Source organism: Syngnathus acus, chromosome 12, assembly GCF_901709675.1.
Source record: "Syngnathus acus chromosome 12, fSynAcu1.2, whole genome shotgun sequence".
NCBI classification, from domain to species: domain Eukaryota; kingdom Metazoa; phylum Chordata; class Actinopteri; order Syngnathiformes; family Syngnathidae; genus Syngnathus; species Syngnathus acus.
In genome coordinates this window covers 10,864,138-10,883,792 of record NC_051097.1, presented here as the reverse complement: position 1 = coordinate 10,883,792, position 19,655 = coordinate 10,864,138, and the positions used below count along the sequence as shown (strand labels likewise).

General features: G+C 47.3%; 2 protein-coding genes across 2 annotated transcripts in view; both read right to left on the bottom strand.

Annotated features, from left to right (window-relative positions):
- Positions 1-15: 15 nt before the first annotated feature.
- aif1l (allograft inflammatory factor 1-like) lies at positions 16-6,240 on the bottom strand. The gene is made up of 6 exons (XM_037265251.1): positions 6,070-6,240; positions 5,890-5,951; positions 4,763-4,829; positions 3,355-3,396; positions 3,013-3,178; positions 16-1,570 (listed from the first exon to the last, which is right to left on the bottom strand). The coding sequence occupies exons 1-6, from the start codon at positions 6,092-6,094 to the stop codon at positions 1,480-1,482; spliced, it is 453 nt and encodes a 150-aa protein (XP_037121146.1). The 5' UTR covers positions 6,095-6,240; the 3' UTR covers positions 16-1,479.
- Positions 6,241-9,546: 3,306 nt separating this feature from the next.
- Positions 9,547-19,655, bottom strand: part of lamc3 (laminin, gamma 3) — a 37,806-nt gene continuing 27,697 nt past the window's right edge. The window contains exons 13-28 of the mRNA XM_037265122.1: positions 15,583-15,771; positions 15,273-15,518; positions 15,049-15,202; positions 14,844-14,986; positions 14,601-14,779; positions 13,206-13,383; positions 12,928-13,139; positions 11,976-12,052; positions 11,776-11,910; positions 11,492-11,654; positions 11,278-11,424; positions 11,108-11,210; positions 10,832-11,034; positions 10,634-10,774; positions 10,462-10,561; positions 9,547-10,217 (exon numbers count right to left, since the gene is read on the bottom strand). Coding sequence (XP_037121017.1) covers positions 9,955-10,217; positions 10,462-10,561; positions 10,634-10,774; positions 10,832-11,034; positions 11,108-11,210; positions 11,278-11,424; positions 11,492-11,654; positions 11,776-11,910; positions 11,976-12,052; positions 12,928-13,139; positions 13,206-13,383; positions 14,601-14,779; positions 14,844-14,986; positions 15,049-15,202; positions 15,273-15,518; positions 15,583-15,771 — 2,633 coding nt within the window. The 3' untranslated portion in view covers positions 9,547-9,954. The remainder of the gene's footprint in view (positions 10,218-10,461; positions 10,562-10,633; positions 10,775-10,831; positions 11,035-11,107; positions 11,211-11,277; positions 11,425-11,491; positions 11,655-11,775; positions 11,911-11,975; positions 12,053-12,927; positions 13,140-13,205; positions 13,384-14,600; positions 14,780-14,843; positions 14,987-15,048; positions 15,203-15,272; positions 15,519-15,582; positions 15,772-19,655) is intronic.

Below are 19,655 nucleotides of genomic sequence, written 5' to 3'. Positions count from 1 at the left end.
ATCAAGTCCTTGTGCTTAAGTACTTTCAGCTCCTCTAATTCCCTCTTTTTATTTAAAAGCAACACAGTCATCATATCCCGCAGTAAACACAGTATCAGAAGACTGTTTTAATTCCTTTGGTGTCTGCAAAAAAACAAAGGGGAAAAAAACAAGTGCATTCTGTTTTAATAAACAACGCTAAAAAGAAGCCTGCACGCTGTGAAACAAACACCAGCTCAAGGTCAAACAAAAACACATGAAATGGGCCTTAAAATAGGACACAATCACAGTTAGACAGTGCGAGTGGAGATTGAGAGGCACAAATCACAGCACACACACACACACACACAGGACAACAAAAGTGAAATTGAGTGGTACATCCAAGGCCCTTACGCTTGAAAAATAAGACTTTAAAAAAAATAGCATCAGCGTACTCTAATGGACCTCATTTCGAGAAGATGCTCTGGCTCAATTTCAGGCTAAATATACCCTCCCAAATATTTACTCGACATGTAGAGTGCTACGTTAGCTTCTCGTGTTAGCAGCCGACTTGGTAGCTGCCATATTTTTGTCACTTGTCATGTTTTTTTGTGCGTCTGTTTGGAGTAGTTAGGGACTGTCAAAATATTCTTCATTTGAATCGTATCCTGAACATCCAGCCCAAATATCGGATCGTCATTTTGTTAAACTGATCTCAAACCTTTGAGGTACCACTGTAAAAAGTTCTAACATTGACTGACAGAGACTCGTTGTGCCAAAAGGTCGTCGGTGGACAACTTTGACAATGACACAGTGTTAAAAGGAGGACGACGATCAATCACTCAAAGTACAACATAACAACTGCGACAAACGTGAAGAGCGATTTCACAGAGTTCTCATTTACTGCTTGGACCGCGCGTTTGCACGGGCTCCCTGTTGGTTCCGCACCGAGGCACTTGGAAAGAACATGATTGTGCTGCTGTTATTGTCGCGTGGTACATTTGCACCCGTAAATCGCATTCCCCCTGCATGCGCGCTTGACCTCAAAACACGACGGCAAGTGCGAGTCAAAGTCCAAAAGGCGGACCCGACAAAACTAGTTACTGATTCCAGATCAGTGTAGGCAGTGGGGCCCGTAATCTCGCAAACGCGGACCGAGGTGGGCGCGGCGAGAATCCTTGCGAGGCTGCCACGGAAATGGGATGAAGAAAGCTGCTTGTGCTGCTCTAAAAATAAAAGCGTCTTCCCTTAATACGCAACACTCAACTACTTCAAAAACAACTCGACGAGATTACACGTCCACTACTGATGCTACAATGTACCTAAAGGATCATATTCACAGTCAAACATGGTATAGCGACAAGCTCTAACGCAAGACAGACACCTTCCACGCGGCGCGCGTCACTAAAATCGCCTCCTTCGTCCATCAGCGGTCCACCTGGGTAAGAAGATGGGAAAGACGCCCGTGAAGGCAGGAAAGGGAGGAGGAGGAGGGGGGGGTTGGATGAGTGGTGGGCAAGCTTAAGGCAGGCTGGAGATGTCCCGCTTCGGAGGCGGGCCGTCCGGCTTGCAGGACGGCGCCCCGTTGGCTTTGTCTTCGAAGATCAGGACTCTGCGGAAAGAGGGAGATGAAAAAGGGTCAAAACCAAAATGGCTGTGCAACATTTTTGTCTGAGCGCCGGGGGGGGTGGGGGCAAGCGTCAAAGGGATGATTGTACGCACTGAAAAGATTTGCAGACAGCTATTTTGAGCCAACATCTTTCATTTCCTTTTTGGGCAAATTGGCATGCGGACGGGCGGGCTCCAGTAAGCCCCCCGAGAAAAGTCAAGCAGATGTTGAAAGAGACGCCGGCTGATGCTCATTTTGTTCTCCACTGCTGGCCTTTTTTTTATAGATTTTCAATGTTCTCCATTTATCGCGATGAGCCGCCCCGAGTACAAATTAGGAGCTTAATGGACGTTAATTCTCCATTAAGTGTTTTGTCTTCTGCCAAGCGCTTCGAAAAGCATTCCTCCTTCTCTCGCACTTTCCCTGCAAGCTCAGGAGCTGCATTTTCCGCCTTCGCAGCTGCCAGCGTTTGATTAGGAATTCAGTCAATGGTGTGGAATGTTATCAATACGGCATAGAAAAGTTATGCTCCAGGCCTCCCCGAAGGTTCTTTTCAGTTGCTGGGCTGCTGACAGAGTCATGGTTACATTCCTCAAGAAGTTATTCTGTGGCGGTGAGACATAGTGACATTGACTGATTGTCACAGCACAGTTGGCTTGTTCTAGAGTTTTTAAACACGCTTGCAATATGTCAAAGCTTTGTGGACAATAAAATCAGGTCAGGTCAGGGCCAACTAAATGCCAGTGGAGTCCCCCCCGGCGTACAGCCAGGCCCCCTGGCAAGATCTGCCAATCTGTTTCCTTTGGGTGTGTCCACCAATCACCGGCATCGGAGCGATCCCCGGAATACGGATAGCGCACGGATCGCTGATCGAGAGTGAAGAACAAAACAACTTCACTGGTTTATTCACCGATGACAGCTGTGTGGGGTCGGGTGATGCATTTTTGTATTTTATTTAAAAAAATGGATAGAGGGCAAAAGGAGGAAAAGTTGTGCATTTTTTCCTCGGTTGGCGCATTTAAGGATAAGGAGATTTGCCGACTAAACAGTGCAGCCGGCTTAGTCCCGCAGAGCTGACATGCATCTCGCCCCCGAAGCCGGCTGCTTTAAAAGAGATCAGCTGCGATAACCCCATTCAAAATAGCGGCAAACGTCACCACCGTGCCTTGCAAAAAAAGATATATATTTGATTTGAATTATTCCCATGCCATGGGACAACACTGACCCTTACGTACAAAACTTGTGTGCATTTATCGGTGACTCACCAATAATCACCTCCCTAACTAATCACATGATCGCACGGCTAAGAATAACGCCGGCCGGGTTTTGTCGCTATGGAGATTAACGGCCGAGGCGGCCAGTGACATCAGCGTTCATCTCCGCGGCCGCATGACACAATTGGCTGACGCGGATGGTTACGAGATGCCCGAGCGGGGGGAACTCACAGTTTGAGCACGGCCGAGCGTTTGCCCAGCATCATCTTGACAAAGTCCCTGTAGTCGATGGTGTTGCTGCTGCCGCCGCCCGTCACCTCCATGATCATCTTCTTCAGCTCCAAGTGCGTCTTGGGAACGCCGAGCTTCTCCATCATCCGCTTGAGGCCCATAAGATCTGAGAGGCGCGACAAATCCATCCGTTATCTTTGTTTCTTTTAAAATGGCCGAGCAAATGGTTCAGCCTCTCGGCGATAAACTTTGGAGCGAACACTTTTTTCCGACAATGACAACGTTTGTCATTGTCCCCCGGCTGTTGACTTTGCACGTTGAGTCAGCATCCCGGTTACTCACCGATCTCGCCTTGGTCATTCAGGTCAAATTCTGCATATTTATCTGAGGAACAAGCACAAGCAGATGAGAGAGAGAAAAAAAAAAAAAAAACTTCAAGCAGCTGATGCCGACAGGCGGCTTTTGTCTCAAGGCGCAGCTGACCTGAGGCCGACATTTGTTTTCCTTTTGAAAAGAATCATACTCCAATAATGTCCACACAAAACGTCGAGTCAGATTTATGCGACACACTTAAGTGACAGGAACAAGAGTGTTTTTACATCTGCTGTTTTGAAAAGCCTGCTTCTCTCCTAAAATATCGCCGTTTTTCCTCTCCTCTAGTCAGATTACACGTTCTGCCGCACAATGGCAGCTGTGTGTGTGTGTGAGAGAGAGACGGAACTGTGTTAACTGTGTGAACCCGTGGGGAGCGGGATGGGACAATGATCAGCCTGTTCCCAAACTTGGGGGAGTAGGCCTCCTCGCATAACACACACACACACACAAACACACACACGCACATATACACACACAGCTGAGTGGGACACAGCCTGTTGATCATCTGCAGCCGCAGAAAACAAGCCGACCCGAGTCTGCGGCCTCTTTAGAGTCCGTATTCAGCCAGACACTAACGTGCTGCTTTCAAGGACATCTGGAATTTAGGGACACATGGACATTCTCAACATACCAATCCACGATATTGCGTAATATGGCATCATTTATGTCAGCAACGAGTGCTGCTTTGTTGTCATCTTGGTGCCAAGGATCTATTGGCCTTTTTTTTAAGAAGGGGCGGGGTCAGATTTTTGTTTGATGGTGTTTACCCAATCTAAAATATGTGCCTTGGCTCAATAGAAGGTGGGGAACATTGCTTTAGCGGATTTGCGATTTGAAATTCTCAGCATGAATATTAGTGCATGCCGCACAGCGACAAAAGAAAGAACAAGCGTGCCGGTTTTGGTCTCCAAGGTTCAGTCCTCAGGGAGTCTTCTGTTGTGGCTTCTCGAAGCAGCTTGACGTCATGCTGAAATGCGCCGCCGCCGCCGCGGTACAACAAGGCCGACGACGAGGAATATTTACCCTCGTGTGCGTTTAAACTCTGTTTATATCTCACAATGAGGTCGTTGTAACAATGCTTTTTGTGTCCGCCGGCGGGCGGGAGTAAAGTTCTGCGGTGCGTGATAACACCGGGCGGCGATAAAAAAAAAAAAAAAAAACATTCTGCTGCATTCCATTGCCTCGCCAAACCTCAACGCAGCCTATTCCCACACGGGGAAGAAAGTGTGTGTGTGTGTGTGTGTTTGTGTGAAGACATTTAAAAAACAATTGAGTCAGAAACACACCAGTGAGGCCAGTAACACATTCTGATATGTTTCACCGACGTGTTGCGCTGGAGATTCGAAACGTGGCTGTCGAAACACTGACTTCTTACTTTTGAAACCTTCCAGCTTCTCTGCGAGGTCCTCTTCATCCCTGTACTTTTGGTCCTCCAGGAATTCCTGATCAGAGGTAGAAAAGCACAGGGATTAAGACAATTCTTGCTGTCAAAAAGGCTTAAAAACACGATGACTCGCACGACGGGGGCGCCCGTCCTGCTTGATTCGTTACGACGGAGTGAGTTTATAAAAGTAGGGCACCTCGTCAGTGCGTGAAGGGGAAAAAAAAAAAATGCCAGGAGGGCTCCACGCTAATGAAATGATAATGAAGCAATTCGCCATGTGGAGGAGTCACATTCGCGTCTGACCTCCAAAAGTCTGCCGCCGTTCAAATGAAGCGTGATGAAGATCAAGAGCAGTCTGCTTCCAGCGTCGCGTCCTCATACAAATTGGAATTTTGGAACACACCAGTACTGACGCCACATCTGGTTGCTACCAGAACTACAGGATAGGTGCTGGATATTTGCCCTTGTAGAATTTTAGAATGTCATGAGCGGTGCTCAAATTGTTTCTTCGATGTTCTTGATAAGCATTTCAAGAGGGGGGGGGGGGAATGACTAGGCAGAGTCACACTGAATTGTCTTACTAGTGAGGACAAAGAGCTTACGGCCAAAAGCTTTTCATAGACGCCTGCTCCAGGAAGAATATAAATCAGCACAGATATTTGGCTCATAACGCTAATCTTGGGGGAACCCCCCCCTGCTCCAATGACATGAAAAAAGAATGCAGTGATGTACAGGAATGTCCCAACAGGCCTCATGAATTGCCTTTTCGTCTTCTCACAAAGGAGGGGCCAAAATGGAATTGGCAAATAATACATGCAAAAGAGGAGCTTCATATCAGCGCCAGACAAAGAACCTCATTGATAGTCGATCGAATAGCGCACACGCACGCGCACACCTGTCCCCCCAGCCCCGGGGTCAGAACACCCACAAGACAGGTGGAACGTCGGTAGTGGAAAGCAAACCGAAGATCAAATAAAGCACAATGAGGTCAGACATTTTGAGATGACGTCCCCGAGCATCGTCACACTGTCAAGTGCACGCGCGTACTTCCAAAGTGGATACGTTGGCCGCCAAATAAATAAATAAACAAACAAAAGGAACCGTTGGACACAATTTACCTGATTCACCTCCTCCAGTTTTTGCCTTTGTTGCTCCTTTAACAGCCCGAAGGCTTTCCCTCCTAAATGAAAGCAAAAGACAGTGAAAATGGACGTCACCTAGCTTAAACTATCCAATGTAATTACTTGAATTGAAGCGCGTCACCGAAAAATATAATCGTACACAAAATTCGGTCTTACCTTGTAAGTTTTTACTCGCAGGCATCCCAGCCGTTTTTGTTTGCGTGTTATAATCCAGTTTACGGGTAAATGTAGAGCCAGGAAGGCCACCGCAAGCGTGCGGGTGATGCTCCTACCTCGCTCGGTCAAAGGCTGCGTGTGTTTCCCACCTACTCCGTCTGAAGCGACCGGCAACCGCTGAATCGGAAGACCCACTATGATAATCCATATCCGGTAACGTTTATTCAAAATAAATGACAACATTTTCGAAAGCTTCACTTTCACGACGCAATATCCATTAAAAATAAAAGTTCATTCCTTTTTGTACACATAATAATAATAATGTTTTCAAAAACTTGTATAAAAGCAACAAATGCGCACAACAAGGGCAGTCCAAGGCTTTTATTTTGAAACATACAACTTTGCGTTCCGCTGTAAATTGTAATCACGCTCGCCATCGTGTGGCCAAACTAAATCTTGACACAATGAGATGGATGGAAGTAAACAAAATATTGATTTATAAGCACTGTGAATTTGGTGTGTTCATGAACAGTGGCGTATCTTTTAAATATCAATAATGTAAACAATGAAAATGGAGCAGATAGTACATTGTGTATGAACCCGAAAGCGACAATTTATTTCCCCCGCAAGGTGGCGTTCACAGATAAAGTAAATGATATTGTGCTGATAGTTCAGCAACTACACTACATCATAAATCATATATATAGTTAGAAATGGTCTTCAGTAAAAAATAAAAAACAATGAAAAGCAGTCAAGCTGCATTTTTGGGAGAATCGATAGGTGTCAATGACTCGTGGATTCTCGCTATTCGCGGCAACCACTTTAATTGCAAAGTTTTCCAACGAAAGTTGACTTTTTCATGATGCCACCGAGTTTGAAAAAAAGCTTGACGGTACATTTTTAATGTCTACATGGACCAGGAACAAGCTGACTGGTCGCCCCGTTTGATGCAGTCGGTGCAAATGAGTTCCTGGCTCAAATGTCGCTGTGGGTCATAATTCAGAACCACGTGCGGGGGGGAATGAGACTGTACAGGAGGTGAACCGGACCAGGGGTTAAGGGGTAATTGCATCCTTGGAGGCTTTCGGGTAGGAAAAAAAAAAGAAATCCTCAATCCGTGGAAAAGGAGGAGGAATGAATAGCTGCGGGGAAGAGAGCCGGGAAGAGTCAAAGACTGCAGAATGAGGCAGATGAAACTGCGCCGTGAGCAGAAAATGCGATTTAGATTGGATTTACCTTACACACTCGCCCCAGAGAGTGCAGTGTGATTTAGGCCAGCAAAGGGAAGTATTTGTTTTTTCAAGGAACAATCTTGAAGGTGAACAGTTAAATCTATAAACTATGTAGAAATGTGCAAAATCTTGATAAACTACCTTCATTGTGACTAAAACTGGTTGAAATTCTCAAGGGTGTTCCTAATGTTGTGGCTGTTTTGGTATTTCTAACAGCAGCCACACGAGGGCAGCATCGAGTCACGCTGGAGTCGCTTTACCAGACTGGGAGGTGCTGCATGAATATTCCGAAATTGGAAGATGGTTAGTTGCCCTGCATGAGCTGGAAAAAGCCAAAAGACTCTTAAATGGCCACTTTGAAACAAAATGGCCGACTTTGAAGCACTTGAGACATTTTTGTGGGCCCACTCATGACCAAATTGGATGTTGCAAAGTGAAACTGGCTTTTGGGGCCGAGTTTTAACACAACATGGGAGGAGTGCTAACTGCTGAGTTATTACAGATTCTCCTTTTATGGCAAGTCATTAAATTTCACTGCCATACTGCGCCCACATGCAGTGATGAAAACTTGTGGTACAAATTTAGAAACCATTGGATATAATCTCTCGGATGACTTTGCCTTTGAAGGACAATTGCAAATGGGCCCAAAATTCAGACTTTGTTGTCTGTTGTTACATTCATGTTGCTCATGTAAGGCAAATTCGACATACTACAAGTATTTTTACGAATGAGGCAAAAGTGTGCAGTAGTTGACATGAATGCGCTAATTCCTAAGTAGCTAGCTTAGCTTGTAGTTAAGTGAAACCAGCTTAGGGGGTTGATTTTTTAAATTTTAAGAATACTACCTGGTTTGTGGGGCACTAATTGGCCAATTTATGGCACTGCTTGGGGCCACGGCAAAAGTGTTGAAAGAAGACTAAACAAATTGGCACAGCAGCATGAAAGTGATCCTGCTGATTAATGAGAGGCCGGCTTTGCTTTTAATCGAATCAAATTAAATGCTGAAAAAGACACCGCCCGGTGTCACAATTTGTGCTTACGAAGGCCATTGTGTCTCTACAAATTTAGGCGTTGCGAGGCTGACTCGCACGTTTGCTCGCCTTGGTGCGAAACAGACAAGCGGGCTAATTGACTTGACTAATTGGTTCAATACGTTTTAATTAGATGATGTGACAAGCTGCAAAACACCAAAGGATGTGCCCCGACCGCGATAATAATGAAGCGGGCGTTATCAATATTGATCTGCTTAATTCAATCATGTATTGTGCAAGCTGATGAAAAAAAAAAGTTCTCGCAAAAAAGGTAGTTTAACACCACCATCAGTCGATTGCCGAAGCAAGCTAGCTCTCGTTAGCATTTTTGGTCTGTTTTCATCATGGCCGCCCTTGCGGTGATTAAGGGGTCCATCGTGGACAAACGCCCGCTGTGACTCAGTGGCATTCGTTACTGCACTGACTCAGCAGGTCCTGGTGTTTAATAGCTTGCTGATGCCGCTGCTTTTTTTTTTTCTGCAAGGTGTCACCATTAATTGCGCTTCGGGCGTATAGGGAAATCGTTCAGAAGGCAAGGCGATGACAAAGTCGCCTAGTCACCGTACGTTTTACTTTATAGATCACGTTTGAACATTTATGAGCTGTACAGGTTATGTGCTAAGTCACATTTTTCCATATTTGACCATCTATAAATCGGACAAAATGTAAAAAATGGCTTTTTTTTTTTAACAGCAAGTTAATTTTAACATGGTATGTTGCTTTAGTAATCATTTCTTGTTGTAGCAAATTCGACGCCATTTCAGAGTGCCTTTGTCCTATCTGTTTTTGCTTTTTTAAACCTTTTTTTCCGCCCCCACATCATTGCTGACATATTTTTGTGCTTTGAGCCAAAAGCCAACCAGAAGGGAAGAGCAGTGTCACTGTGAAAAGATCTCTGATTTGAAAAGATTGCTGCTATTTTGCCAGAAAAGTGGCGCAGCAGGAAGTTGCCATTAAATGCTTTCACCTGATGCATTCACAGGAAGAACATTTTGATAGAATACCCGCAACGATGACAAAAATGAAAGAAATGTCAACTACTGTGTCAGTGGAGTTGTGTTTTGAGCTTACTGCTGATTTGGAGTGACTGATGGATGTTATGGCTGCTGTTCTGTGGCTGGTCAGCGGTTTTCAAAATAAAACCTTATCGTAACTTTTTGGCTCATAAAAAACGACTCATAATTTAATTCGTTCTGTAAAAACATCAATTCTTCTCAGACCCCCCCAAAATTCTTTTTTGTTGTATTTTAAAATGTTTTTTATGTTATATGTTATAAGAAAATAGTATAAGAAAATAGCACTGCGTTGTATAAAACATAATCAAAGACATTGGAAAGAAATAAACTGCTGTTCTACAGTGTAAATACTGTACATGCTGAAGTATTTGCGTGTTTTGATGTGTGCTTTTGAAAGGGCGTGGCCTAGTGCATGACATCAGTAGCTATGGTTGAGTCAGCCGGTTCTTTCAATGTGAGCGTCTGGGTGCGAGTTGTGGCCTACAGCAGCAGCTCCATTTGAGTGTTCTCATCGCAACACAATGCACAAAAGAATGACATCGCTCTTCCGAGTCGGGTCACTCTGAGGTCAAAGTACCGGCGTATCCTTTAGTCCCGTTCCCGTGGTTAGCCGCGGCGCTTGCCGCCGGCCTCAGCACAGGAAGGCGGCAAGTGGAGTGCGATGTCCCTCAGACTGTCTCTCTCCCGGACCATCTCTTGCACTTCCTGTTCCAGGAGCGCCAGGCGGCTGCGCTGGCCCTCTGCCGCCGCGCGCAGGGTTCCGATCTTGGCGCCCAGCGGGGGACCCTCCACGCTGCCGCGCAGCGTGCTCAGGCGCCGCGCCGTCTCGTTCAGGATGCGCTGGAAACGCTCCAGAGGCACGCTGGCGTCTGCGGCGGCCGAGAGGACAGATTGAAGAGAGAATGGCAAAACGGCAAATCGCAAACCCACGCAAAGGCTGCTCTGGTAGACACTTTGTGGTTCTTGAAAGTCCAACTATTAAGAGAATTCATTTTCATTCATATATTGATTTCATTTGTTTTATTAATTAACTAACAAATCATTTTGAATATAATTTTTTTTAACGCCAAATTCGGCCTTGGCGGAGGGTTGAAGAGAAAACGTAGTAGTTACCAATTTTGTCAATGAGCTGGGTGAGGGTGTGCGAGTAGGCCTCCAACTGCATCTTGGCCGCCTCCATGTCCTTCCTCACGTCGGCCAGAGGGGGCGCTGACTAGAACGTTAAGGCTTGCCTCAATATTTGGATTGAACCATTCGGGCGACTACGGTAAGTACGACACCGTACCTCGGACGGCACGTGAACCTTTGCGCTCTCAGCTCGCGACGTCTGCGCGTCCAGACTTTCTAAGGCGGATTCCACCTGGGAGCCGAGATGGGCGAAGGCCGTCCTGGTGTGCTTGGCTTGCGTCAGGAGGCCTTTCGATTCCTAGAATCACATGCGGGTGGTTTGGCCATTCGCAAAGCTTACCTCTCGTTTGCGTACCTCAGCCACGGTGTCGGCGGTACGCTCCGCTTCCTGAGAAACGTTTTTGGCAAGGCGGGAGTTTTCCCGCGCAGGCTGAAGGGTCTCTCGGATCTCCGAGACCAGTTTGGTGACACTGGCCAGAACTTTACCCTCCAGGGGCTTCTTCTTCTTCATAGCAGCCCGAGTCTGAGTCTGCAGACGAGGCCATTCGCGCACCATGTCTGGGTGGAAAATTAAAAGGAGACAAAAGGTTGCCACAAAATCCAAATTCTCTATTTTGTTTGTCAGTCTCACTTTCAAGATCCCGGTGCAGGCTGATTTCTTCTGACTCCGCCCCTTTTCCCGCCACCACTGAAGCCAAGGCAACCATTTTGGCCCACTGAGCTCGCCCTTGCAGCTGAAGGAGTCAAAACAGAAATCAGCACGCCGACGTTGGCCGGGCGCCTCGCCGCGTATTTGATCACCTCGACTGCGTCCTTTAGAATTTCCCGCTTAGCGTTGACGGCCGCCGCCAGGTTGCGAGTGTCGTTGGCCATCTCGCCGATGAGGTCGTCTTTGGAGCCGATGCTTTGATCCAGTTCTTGAGTCTTTTCCGACAACGAGCCGGCGCGCTAACCAGCGGCAAGAAACGTCAGCAGTAGAAAAACGATACGGCTTTTTTACATTTATGGCGGTTACCTCGGCGACCGCTCGACTGGCGTTTGAGCGGCTGAGCTGCGACGTGACGTTACGCAGGGCGAGCCGCAGCCCGACGACGTCCTTCTGTTGGGCCTCGTCATCGGCAACGCTTTGGTTCGCCCAGGCGGTCAGATTTTGCCGCTGCTGCCGCATCCGGGTCATTCTGAAATGACATCATTTGGAAGAAATGTAAACGGTCTTGTCTATTTGGTGTTAGCATTAAGCTAGCACCCAATGTAGTTTGGTCAATGGAAATACTTTGGAGCGTAAACATCTTTGCTTACCGTCGCGTCAGGTCCTCGACGTACTCGTCGGTGGAGTTGTCCTCCAAGAACTCCGTCAGTAAGGCGATGGCACGCTTTGAAGTGTTGAGCGCCCTGCCGGCCACGACCTCCATTTGCTCGGCGGCGTCTTCGTGGCTACGAGTGCGTAAAATGGGAAGTTTTGAACAAACGAGTGACATGTGACAAAGTGACGTATTCACCTTGTCTTGAGGGCTTGAGACTCGTTCACCATCATCTTCCATTGATTCGATCCCGAATCAATCTCAAAAGGAATGACCTAGACAGGAAACACATTTCTTGAGTATTTTCGGGCTTATTGAGATTTTTTGGGGGGAAAATAAACACTGCTGAGTAATTCGAGATTTGTCCTTGACTTTGTGGTCGTGCCTTGCCATCAGACAATGACAAAAAAAAAAAAAAAGTTTAATCATGATATAGTACGTGCTCACCGAAAAGTTTGGGAACCGAATTAAAAATAGGTCGCAACTTTGAAAGTCTGGCACCATTCAGAGAAGCAGTCTGCGGGAAAATGGTGGCCTGCCATGTCGCCAGACTCACCTTGTGAACTTTTTAATATCTTGCACGGTTCAAAGCGGGGGCACAAAAAACATCATCGTCTCCTGCCATCCTGTCTCCATTTTATTTGGGATCATGCAAATGAAACTAATATGTGGAAAATACATCAACAATTGATGCCTTGGTTCCCCGCCTGCACATTTTTTTGTCTTCCCTCCCTGCCGACTTTGCTGCTCAAAAGGTGGAGAAGGATGAAGAGGAGGCGGCTGGATGAGGAATGAAAAGATTTGCTTTGAAGGTTTGCTTTGGTGGGGATTTGGTGGCCTATAAAAGGTGGCCGGGCTCCAGAAGGTTGGAAGCAATCCTAGTTTTACAGCGGCGGCAGTGCCGCCTTAAAGCACCTCGTCAAACATGTATGACTCAAAACTCAACACGGAAGAGACGATATTTTGACGATCACTTTGGCCATCGATGAAAATGGATCTTTGACGTCTAGATCCGGCAATGGGAGGCGGCCATTGACAAAAAAATTATTAAAGAGTAATATAAAAACGCTAACAAAATAATAATAAAAAAATAAAATAAAAATAATAAAATGATAGTATTACTTTGATTTGCTTCAAATAAAGAACCCACCATGAGGTCCAGGTCCTTTGTGGCCCGCTTTAGTTGCGTCTGGGCCTCGCCGACCATCAGTGCGATCCCGGCTAACGTCCGACACGCCCCTCCTTCTCCTTTGGACCCGTTGCTGCAGTTGGAAGCGGCCGACACGTCGTGCAGGCGAGTCGCCAGAGCGCCCGCGGACGCCTCCAGCGAGGAGAATTGTCGTACGAAGGCCTCTTGAGCCTCTGGAAGTGAAGAAAAGGCCCAAAAAAAAAAAAGGAATTGGAGTCCCGGAGTGTGTCCGCGTTTACCTTGGAAAGCCAAAAATTCCTCCAGCGCGTTGGGTAACGTTGGCCCGTCCCGCTGGTTCTCGTGAGTGGCGTCGGTGGGAAATCCCAGCAGGGGGCGCCGCTTGCTGAATCGGCTTCGGCAATCCAAACCGGCCAGGAGCTTTTCGGCGTACTGCAGGCGTGTCCTCAGCTTCTCCGCCTGGAACAACGCTAGCATTTAGCACTCGGGGTGTGCAAAAATTGAACGAACAAGAAAAAAAACGGGACTTATTTATCGGGAGGAAGGAAATGCGACATTCCGACAAAAGCAATGAATAAATGAATCGCAATGGAAAGATAAGCAGGGAATGAACACATGCTCGCCATTTAGTATCTACCTTTAGCGCCTTTCACAATTCCTGTAAAAAAAAAAAAAGCCCGTGTCTCCGGTCTCTATAACTCGGACTGATGCTGAATAAGCGGCCAAAGTCGCTTCAGGAAATTTTCAAGTGAAATATCAGAAGAGCCAGCATTTTTCCGCCATTGCCTTTTAGCCCATTTTGCACAAAAAAAAAATAGCAAGCACCCACCTATATATATAACTACACCGCGATTTATCACTCAGTGTCAAAAAAGCCCAGACCCAAAAACGGAACAAAAAAAAAAAAAAAAAAAAGCTGTTCTTATTCATCCCAAGGCGGGAGATGAAGTATTCCGACAGAAGCAATGAATAAATGAATAACAACGGTCAGATAAGTGGCGAATGAAAGGCCGCTTCATATCTAACAAAGCGGGAAGGGAATTTCTCCAGATATGGGATTTCACAAAAAAAGTCCGGCAATGTGCGGGACATTTGTCCACGGTGGGAGGCATTGTTTTTTTTTTTTTTCCTCCCCAGAAAGGTTGGAACACTTGTCACCGCTGACATTGTTTTAACCGGCTTTTTCCTTTCAAGATCCTCCTTGGTTTCCGATTTTGCCGACGTGCTCGTTTGTCTTTTTTCCCGGCCGCCGCTTGGAAGGTGGGCGGGCGGGCGGGGCGAGAGAATGCTTACTTTACTCTTTAGCGACAATCCCAGCAACTGAATGTAGTTTTAATCCTGATTATCAGTGATGAGATGACCTTTCTGAGGCGCTCATTATTAATCGAACAACTAATTGGTGTCGTCTGAGGCTTTAAGTCTCTCTCGCCTGTTAATCGTGGCAACAAAATTGAGGTGGTTTTAATTGGCACAGTTCATTCTGGCTTTTATGGGGGCTTTAGTTCTTCTTATTATTTCGACAAGTAAAGGGCCTTCGGGGAAGCTTTCATTCTTATTTCAACTGATTGGCCTTTTTGGGGCTTTCATTTGCACTGTTCAATTTGACAGCTAAATTGTATTTTGTGGGGGGCGGGGCTTGAATTTTTATTAATGCTCTGCCACAGTTGTGAACGCACCTGCTGCTGCACCAGTCCGTAGCAGGCGGGACACTCCTGGCACTGGTGCGTGCCTCGGTGTAGGAAGTGGTTGGGCCGGCATTTGGCACACTTGGAGCCGGTGAAGCCGGGCCGACACGAACACGTGCCGTTGGCGTGACAGCGCATGGAGACGGAACCCATCGGGTCGCAGTCGCAGGCTGCCGGGAGAACGAGCAGAAGTTCGAAATCTGGCAGCGGGCTCCATCTTGAAAAAAAGCGTACCTCGGCATCCTCGTGACGAGAATCCAAAGAAGCCCGGTCGACATGCGTCGCACAGCCGTCCCTCCACGCCGCCTCTGCACGAGCACTGCCCCGTGACCGGGTGGCAGGCAACGGACGATGAACCGATAGGGTGACACGAGCACCTGGAGGGAGCCCATGTTCCTCAAAGTGCTCTTCAGCTGAGTTCTCCTCGCCGTGGCTTTACCTCTCGCAACCTACGCCGTGCCGGAGGTTGAAAAAGCCTTCCTGGCAGTGGCCGCAGTCCCGCCCGGCCACATGTTCCAGGCACTTGCAACTTCCCGTCTCGGGGTGACACTCCGTCGCGTGGCCCGAGGTTCCTGCGGGGTTGCAGCTGCACGCTGGAGAGGACAATCAATTTTACAAGAGGACACATTTGGTGGACTTTGGTGGACTCGGCCGACCACTCACGCTTGCACTTCAGTCCGGGCGCGTCGCTGCGAGCGTCGCCGTAGTAACCTCGGCGACAGCTCTGGCAACGCTCGCCCTCGGTGTTGCCTGCGCACTTGAGGCAACGGCCGGTCAGGCGGTCGCACAAGCCCACCGCGTTGGGGTCCACGTTACCGCTGCAGTCGCATCTGACGCACTCCCGTGCCGTCCCCGAACGCCCCAGCGGGTCGCCGTAGTAACCGTCATCGCACATCTGGCAGCGAGAACCTGCCGACGGGAGGGAGGGCGGAGTCAAACCGTGACGTTAGCTCCGGCGGAGCGGGCCGCTCACCTGTTTGTCCGGCGGGGCAGTCGGTGCACAGCACCTGGTCCGACTCTGGCAGCTGCACGCAGCCGCTTCCGCCGGGGCAAGGGCAGGGCTGGCAGTCGCCCGGCGTGCCAATCAAAGCGTTGCCGTAGTAACCGTGCAGGCAGCGCTCGCAGGTCAGCCCGCCGGTGAAGTCTGAGCACTCACACTCACCTGGAATAGAAATAAGAATGAGCAAAGCTGTAAACTAACATCAAGTGCTCAATTTTCAGACATGTTGAGCCCCTCCAAAAATGACTGCAGTTCTGGTCATTCACCAGCCGGAGGCGCTGCGTCCTTGACACTCATCTCAACTTGGCTTCAAAACTCTTTCCGAGAAAGACAAGCGGACTCGGCCAGGCCGTAATTGCCTTCAAGGGAGGGAGGGAGAGAGGGAGGCGATTCCCTCGAGCAAGCGGCAGGCAGATTAGCATGCCTATGAAGTAGTCCCGGGCAAAACAATAACAAAAACATATTTAAATCCTGGAGCTGTGTCCATAAACATTTTTGGGGAAAAAATACCAGATTAATTATGCTGTTTTCATGAGTTATTATGCTGCAAGAGTGGGTGTACATGATAAATCACAGAAGCCGGCGAGTGCTTTATCTAATTGCATCGGCGCCGAACGTGACACGTCGTGCTGAAGTGGCATCCGCGTTTGCTAGCAGCTTCATTTAATCGTACATCTCGTCATGGGATGTTGCCATTATTTATTCAAGGCCTGCAACAATGCAATATTAAACACGCTGCGAGATCAGGAAGCATTCGTCGACTTACTACCGAGCACGGCCAGACAGTCAACTTGAGTTTAAAGTGTCGGGCGGGCGGGACTGTTCTCACCCGCACGTTGTCAAATGATTAAACAGGAGGATTCACTCTATTATATTTATATATTTTTTCTTGTCAGTTTATGCTGAGCCAAAGATGAGGTTGCCACGGCGACGGTGGCGATGCGGTCTCCCTTTTCTGTCGACGCTTTATCACCTGGATGACTTTGAAGCTGTTATTGTAACGTAAACCGACATGGCCGTTCCGCCTTATCCGACTGCCTCGTAGATTTACGTCTTTTTGTTAAACGGGGCAAAGAATCGTCTTCAAAATGGTAGCAAAGCGACGACGCGTTGCGGTGCGGAGCCCCGATGATGAATTTAACAGTAACGCTGACTTTACCGAGTGTGAAGATGACTGAGCGGGATATGAGGCAGAAGAAGGGCCTGCGCCACACCGCCATTGTCATTCTGAGACCGTTTTGTCCATTTCATTTCGTATGGCAACAGGCAGAAGGTGACATTTGATTGGAAGCAACATCCAACAAACAGATAGCAGGCTTAGCATGAGAAGCAAACAAGGCTAGTTATGAAGCCTCATTTTAATGTTACGGGGCCAAGATACCTTCAATAGTTGAGCAAGCAAGGCTAGTTAATGCTAATGTTGCAAGGCCATGCTACTTTCTGTCTAACAATGATCATGTTTTCAATATTTGTACAGGTGACGTCACTATCCATGCTAAGCAAACAAGGTTAGTTGCGCACTCTCACTTTGTTTATTATCTGATGCTAAAGTCAAACTTCTGCCCGCCTCGGAACAGGACACACTCTGCATTGAGAATTCCCTGCTCCACTTCCGCCCTCCCCGTCGGGAGCGTCTGTCTCTCCTGCAGACTCATTAAAGAAGATCCCAGCGGAGCGACCGCATCGACCTGCAGGAGCGGCCGACCCGTCCTAACCCCGTAGACGCTTTCCAGAAAGCTTGAGACTGGGCTCAGACTGGCTGGGCTTTCCAGGCTCCAAACCATAATGAGGTCACCTCGGGTTTAGCGCTAGCTCACTTAGCTGCAAACAAGCTGCGAGAATGATGGCTGATGCTGACAAAAAGAGAGCATTTTACATTATTCTGCCACCACACTATTCAGTATTTTACAACAACCTCGCGTCTTTAGAATGGACCATTCCCAAGATGAACCTGTCCTAGAGTATGATGGCAAAATATTTGAACGTAAATACTAGCAAGACGGATGAAGCTGAATTGCATATCGTCGGAATTTTCATTGGGTGGAGCATGCCGGTGAACTTTGATAACTCACCATAAAACATAAAATAGCTTCATAAGGTCGTGGAAGCACAAAATATCCCACCCTTGAGATTCATAGTCAACCCCCCCTACTGGCAAAAAAAAGTATAGACGCAATAACTCTGCCCCCCCCCCCTCGCACCCAACGCTCTGATTTGTTTGCAGCTTTTGCACTCATCCATCAGTCGCTGCCTCCTGCTAACCACACGTGCCCGCGAGCAGACAAAAGCCCAAACAAACAAATAAATAACATTCTTACAGTCCGGAGTTCGGCACATACTTGTTTGTCACGTTGACATTTGTACGAGGCCAACTTTTGGGGGGCTGGAATAATGCGCGGCTCTTTTGCATGGCTTAAATGTCACAAGTGCCGCAGTGTGGTGGGAGATGCCAAGAAACACAAGAAACCCTTTTTTTTTTTTTTTAGAGTCTCTTAGTGGAGCAAACGCAATGAGAAAAAAGAAGAGAACTGCCTTCAAAAGGAGAATACCTGTCTCATTGCATCAATTAACGTGCAAGCAAACGCTAAGGCCATTAGCATGCTAGCCTGTGAGTCATGTTTACCAATAAAAGACCCCCCCACACACCCTCCTCCTTCTTAAACGGATGTTTAAATGTCATCTCTCAGAGGCAATGAGTACAAAAAGTCTAGAGGGAAGTTGACAAAGATAGGAAAGCAGTCGAGCATCGTCGACTGGGCTGCTCGGGAGCGAGGTCACCGGGGGTGAAAAAGCCGCAACTTTAGGCTTAACCCTAAAACTAACCTGACGAAGGGACAAAGACACCCTCCTCGTCTTTGTTTGTTGAATCATTTGGGCTGTTTGGGATGGGGGTGACATTTCTCCTCATTTCGTGCACAAATATGAATTTTCCAATGTACTGCTGTTGCGCGACTGCAAACAAGCGGCGCGACGCGGCGAGCGTTAATAAATCACGATTAGGAAGCTCCGACTTCCCGCCACGTCGGCTGAATAAATTCCACTCCCCAGATCACGTTCGTGCTCCTCCCGTGATTACGTGGCGATTAGGATTCTGGGCGGAGGAATGGCGGGTCGGGGACTCTCTTGACAATATTTTCTATTGTTCATGCAGCAAAATCGAAGCCCGATGACGGTGCTAATTTTAGCTAGCGGGCGCTAAAGGACATCCCGTGGGATGGTTGTAAAGAGCGACTCAAGAGGACACCAAGTAACGCTTGTTTCATCATTAGCATGCGTGCTAGGAGCGGCATGTAAATATCTTCAAAGTGCGAGCTATACTTAGCTCATTAGCTTTGCGCGCAAATGAAGTCGACAAAGTTTGAATGGAACAACAAAGTGACTCCTTCTTTGTCCTCAGCTAGCTTTGCCACGTGAAGTAAAATGGCTGACATCAACCGGACGCTTGACTTGGTACGAGGCAGAATTTGATTGTAGTTTGTCTCAAATGTCAACGTGGAGGCAAATGAGATTGTCAGCCTCCTGTAAACACCGTCAATGTCTTACAATCCACAGTTTGAAAGTAAGTGAAAAGGCTCCACTGAGGCATAACATAGTGGAATTTCTTAGTACTGTTTATATAACTCCATTTTGTTTTGCCTCCTGTTTATTTTTTCAAGTAATTCCACTGTCGGTTACTCGAAAGAGGAAGAATGAAAACAGTAAATATTTTAAGGTCAGCCTAGTTTTTTTTTTTTTTTTAAATGCGTTGAACATTTAATGGACGTCAGTGGGCAAATATTCTATTCATAGAAATAACATTTATCTATATATTTATCTTCCATCATGTTGGAAGATGTGCCTTGCTCGGTCGGTGCTTCTGTTTTGGTTCGCAAATTCAGATTACATCCTGCAAAGCCTTTTACAATTAAAGCTTCTTTTCTAAGGGCGAGCGAGCAAAAACATAAAAGGGGAGCCGTAGCAAAAAAAAAAAGTGTTCAGGAAGCGCTGCGGGATGAAGACGAAGCGAAGAGCAGGTGCAACCAGGACGAAGGAAGGGAGATGAAAAA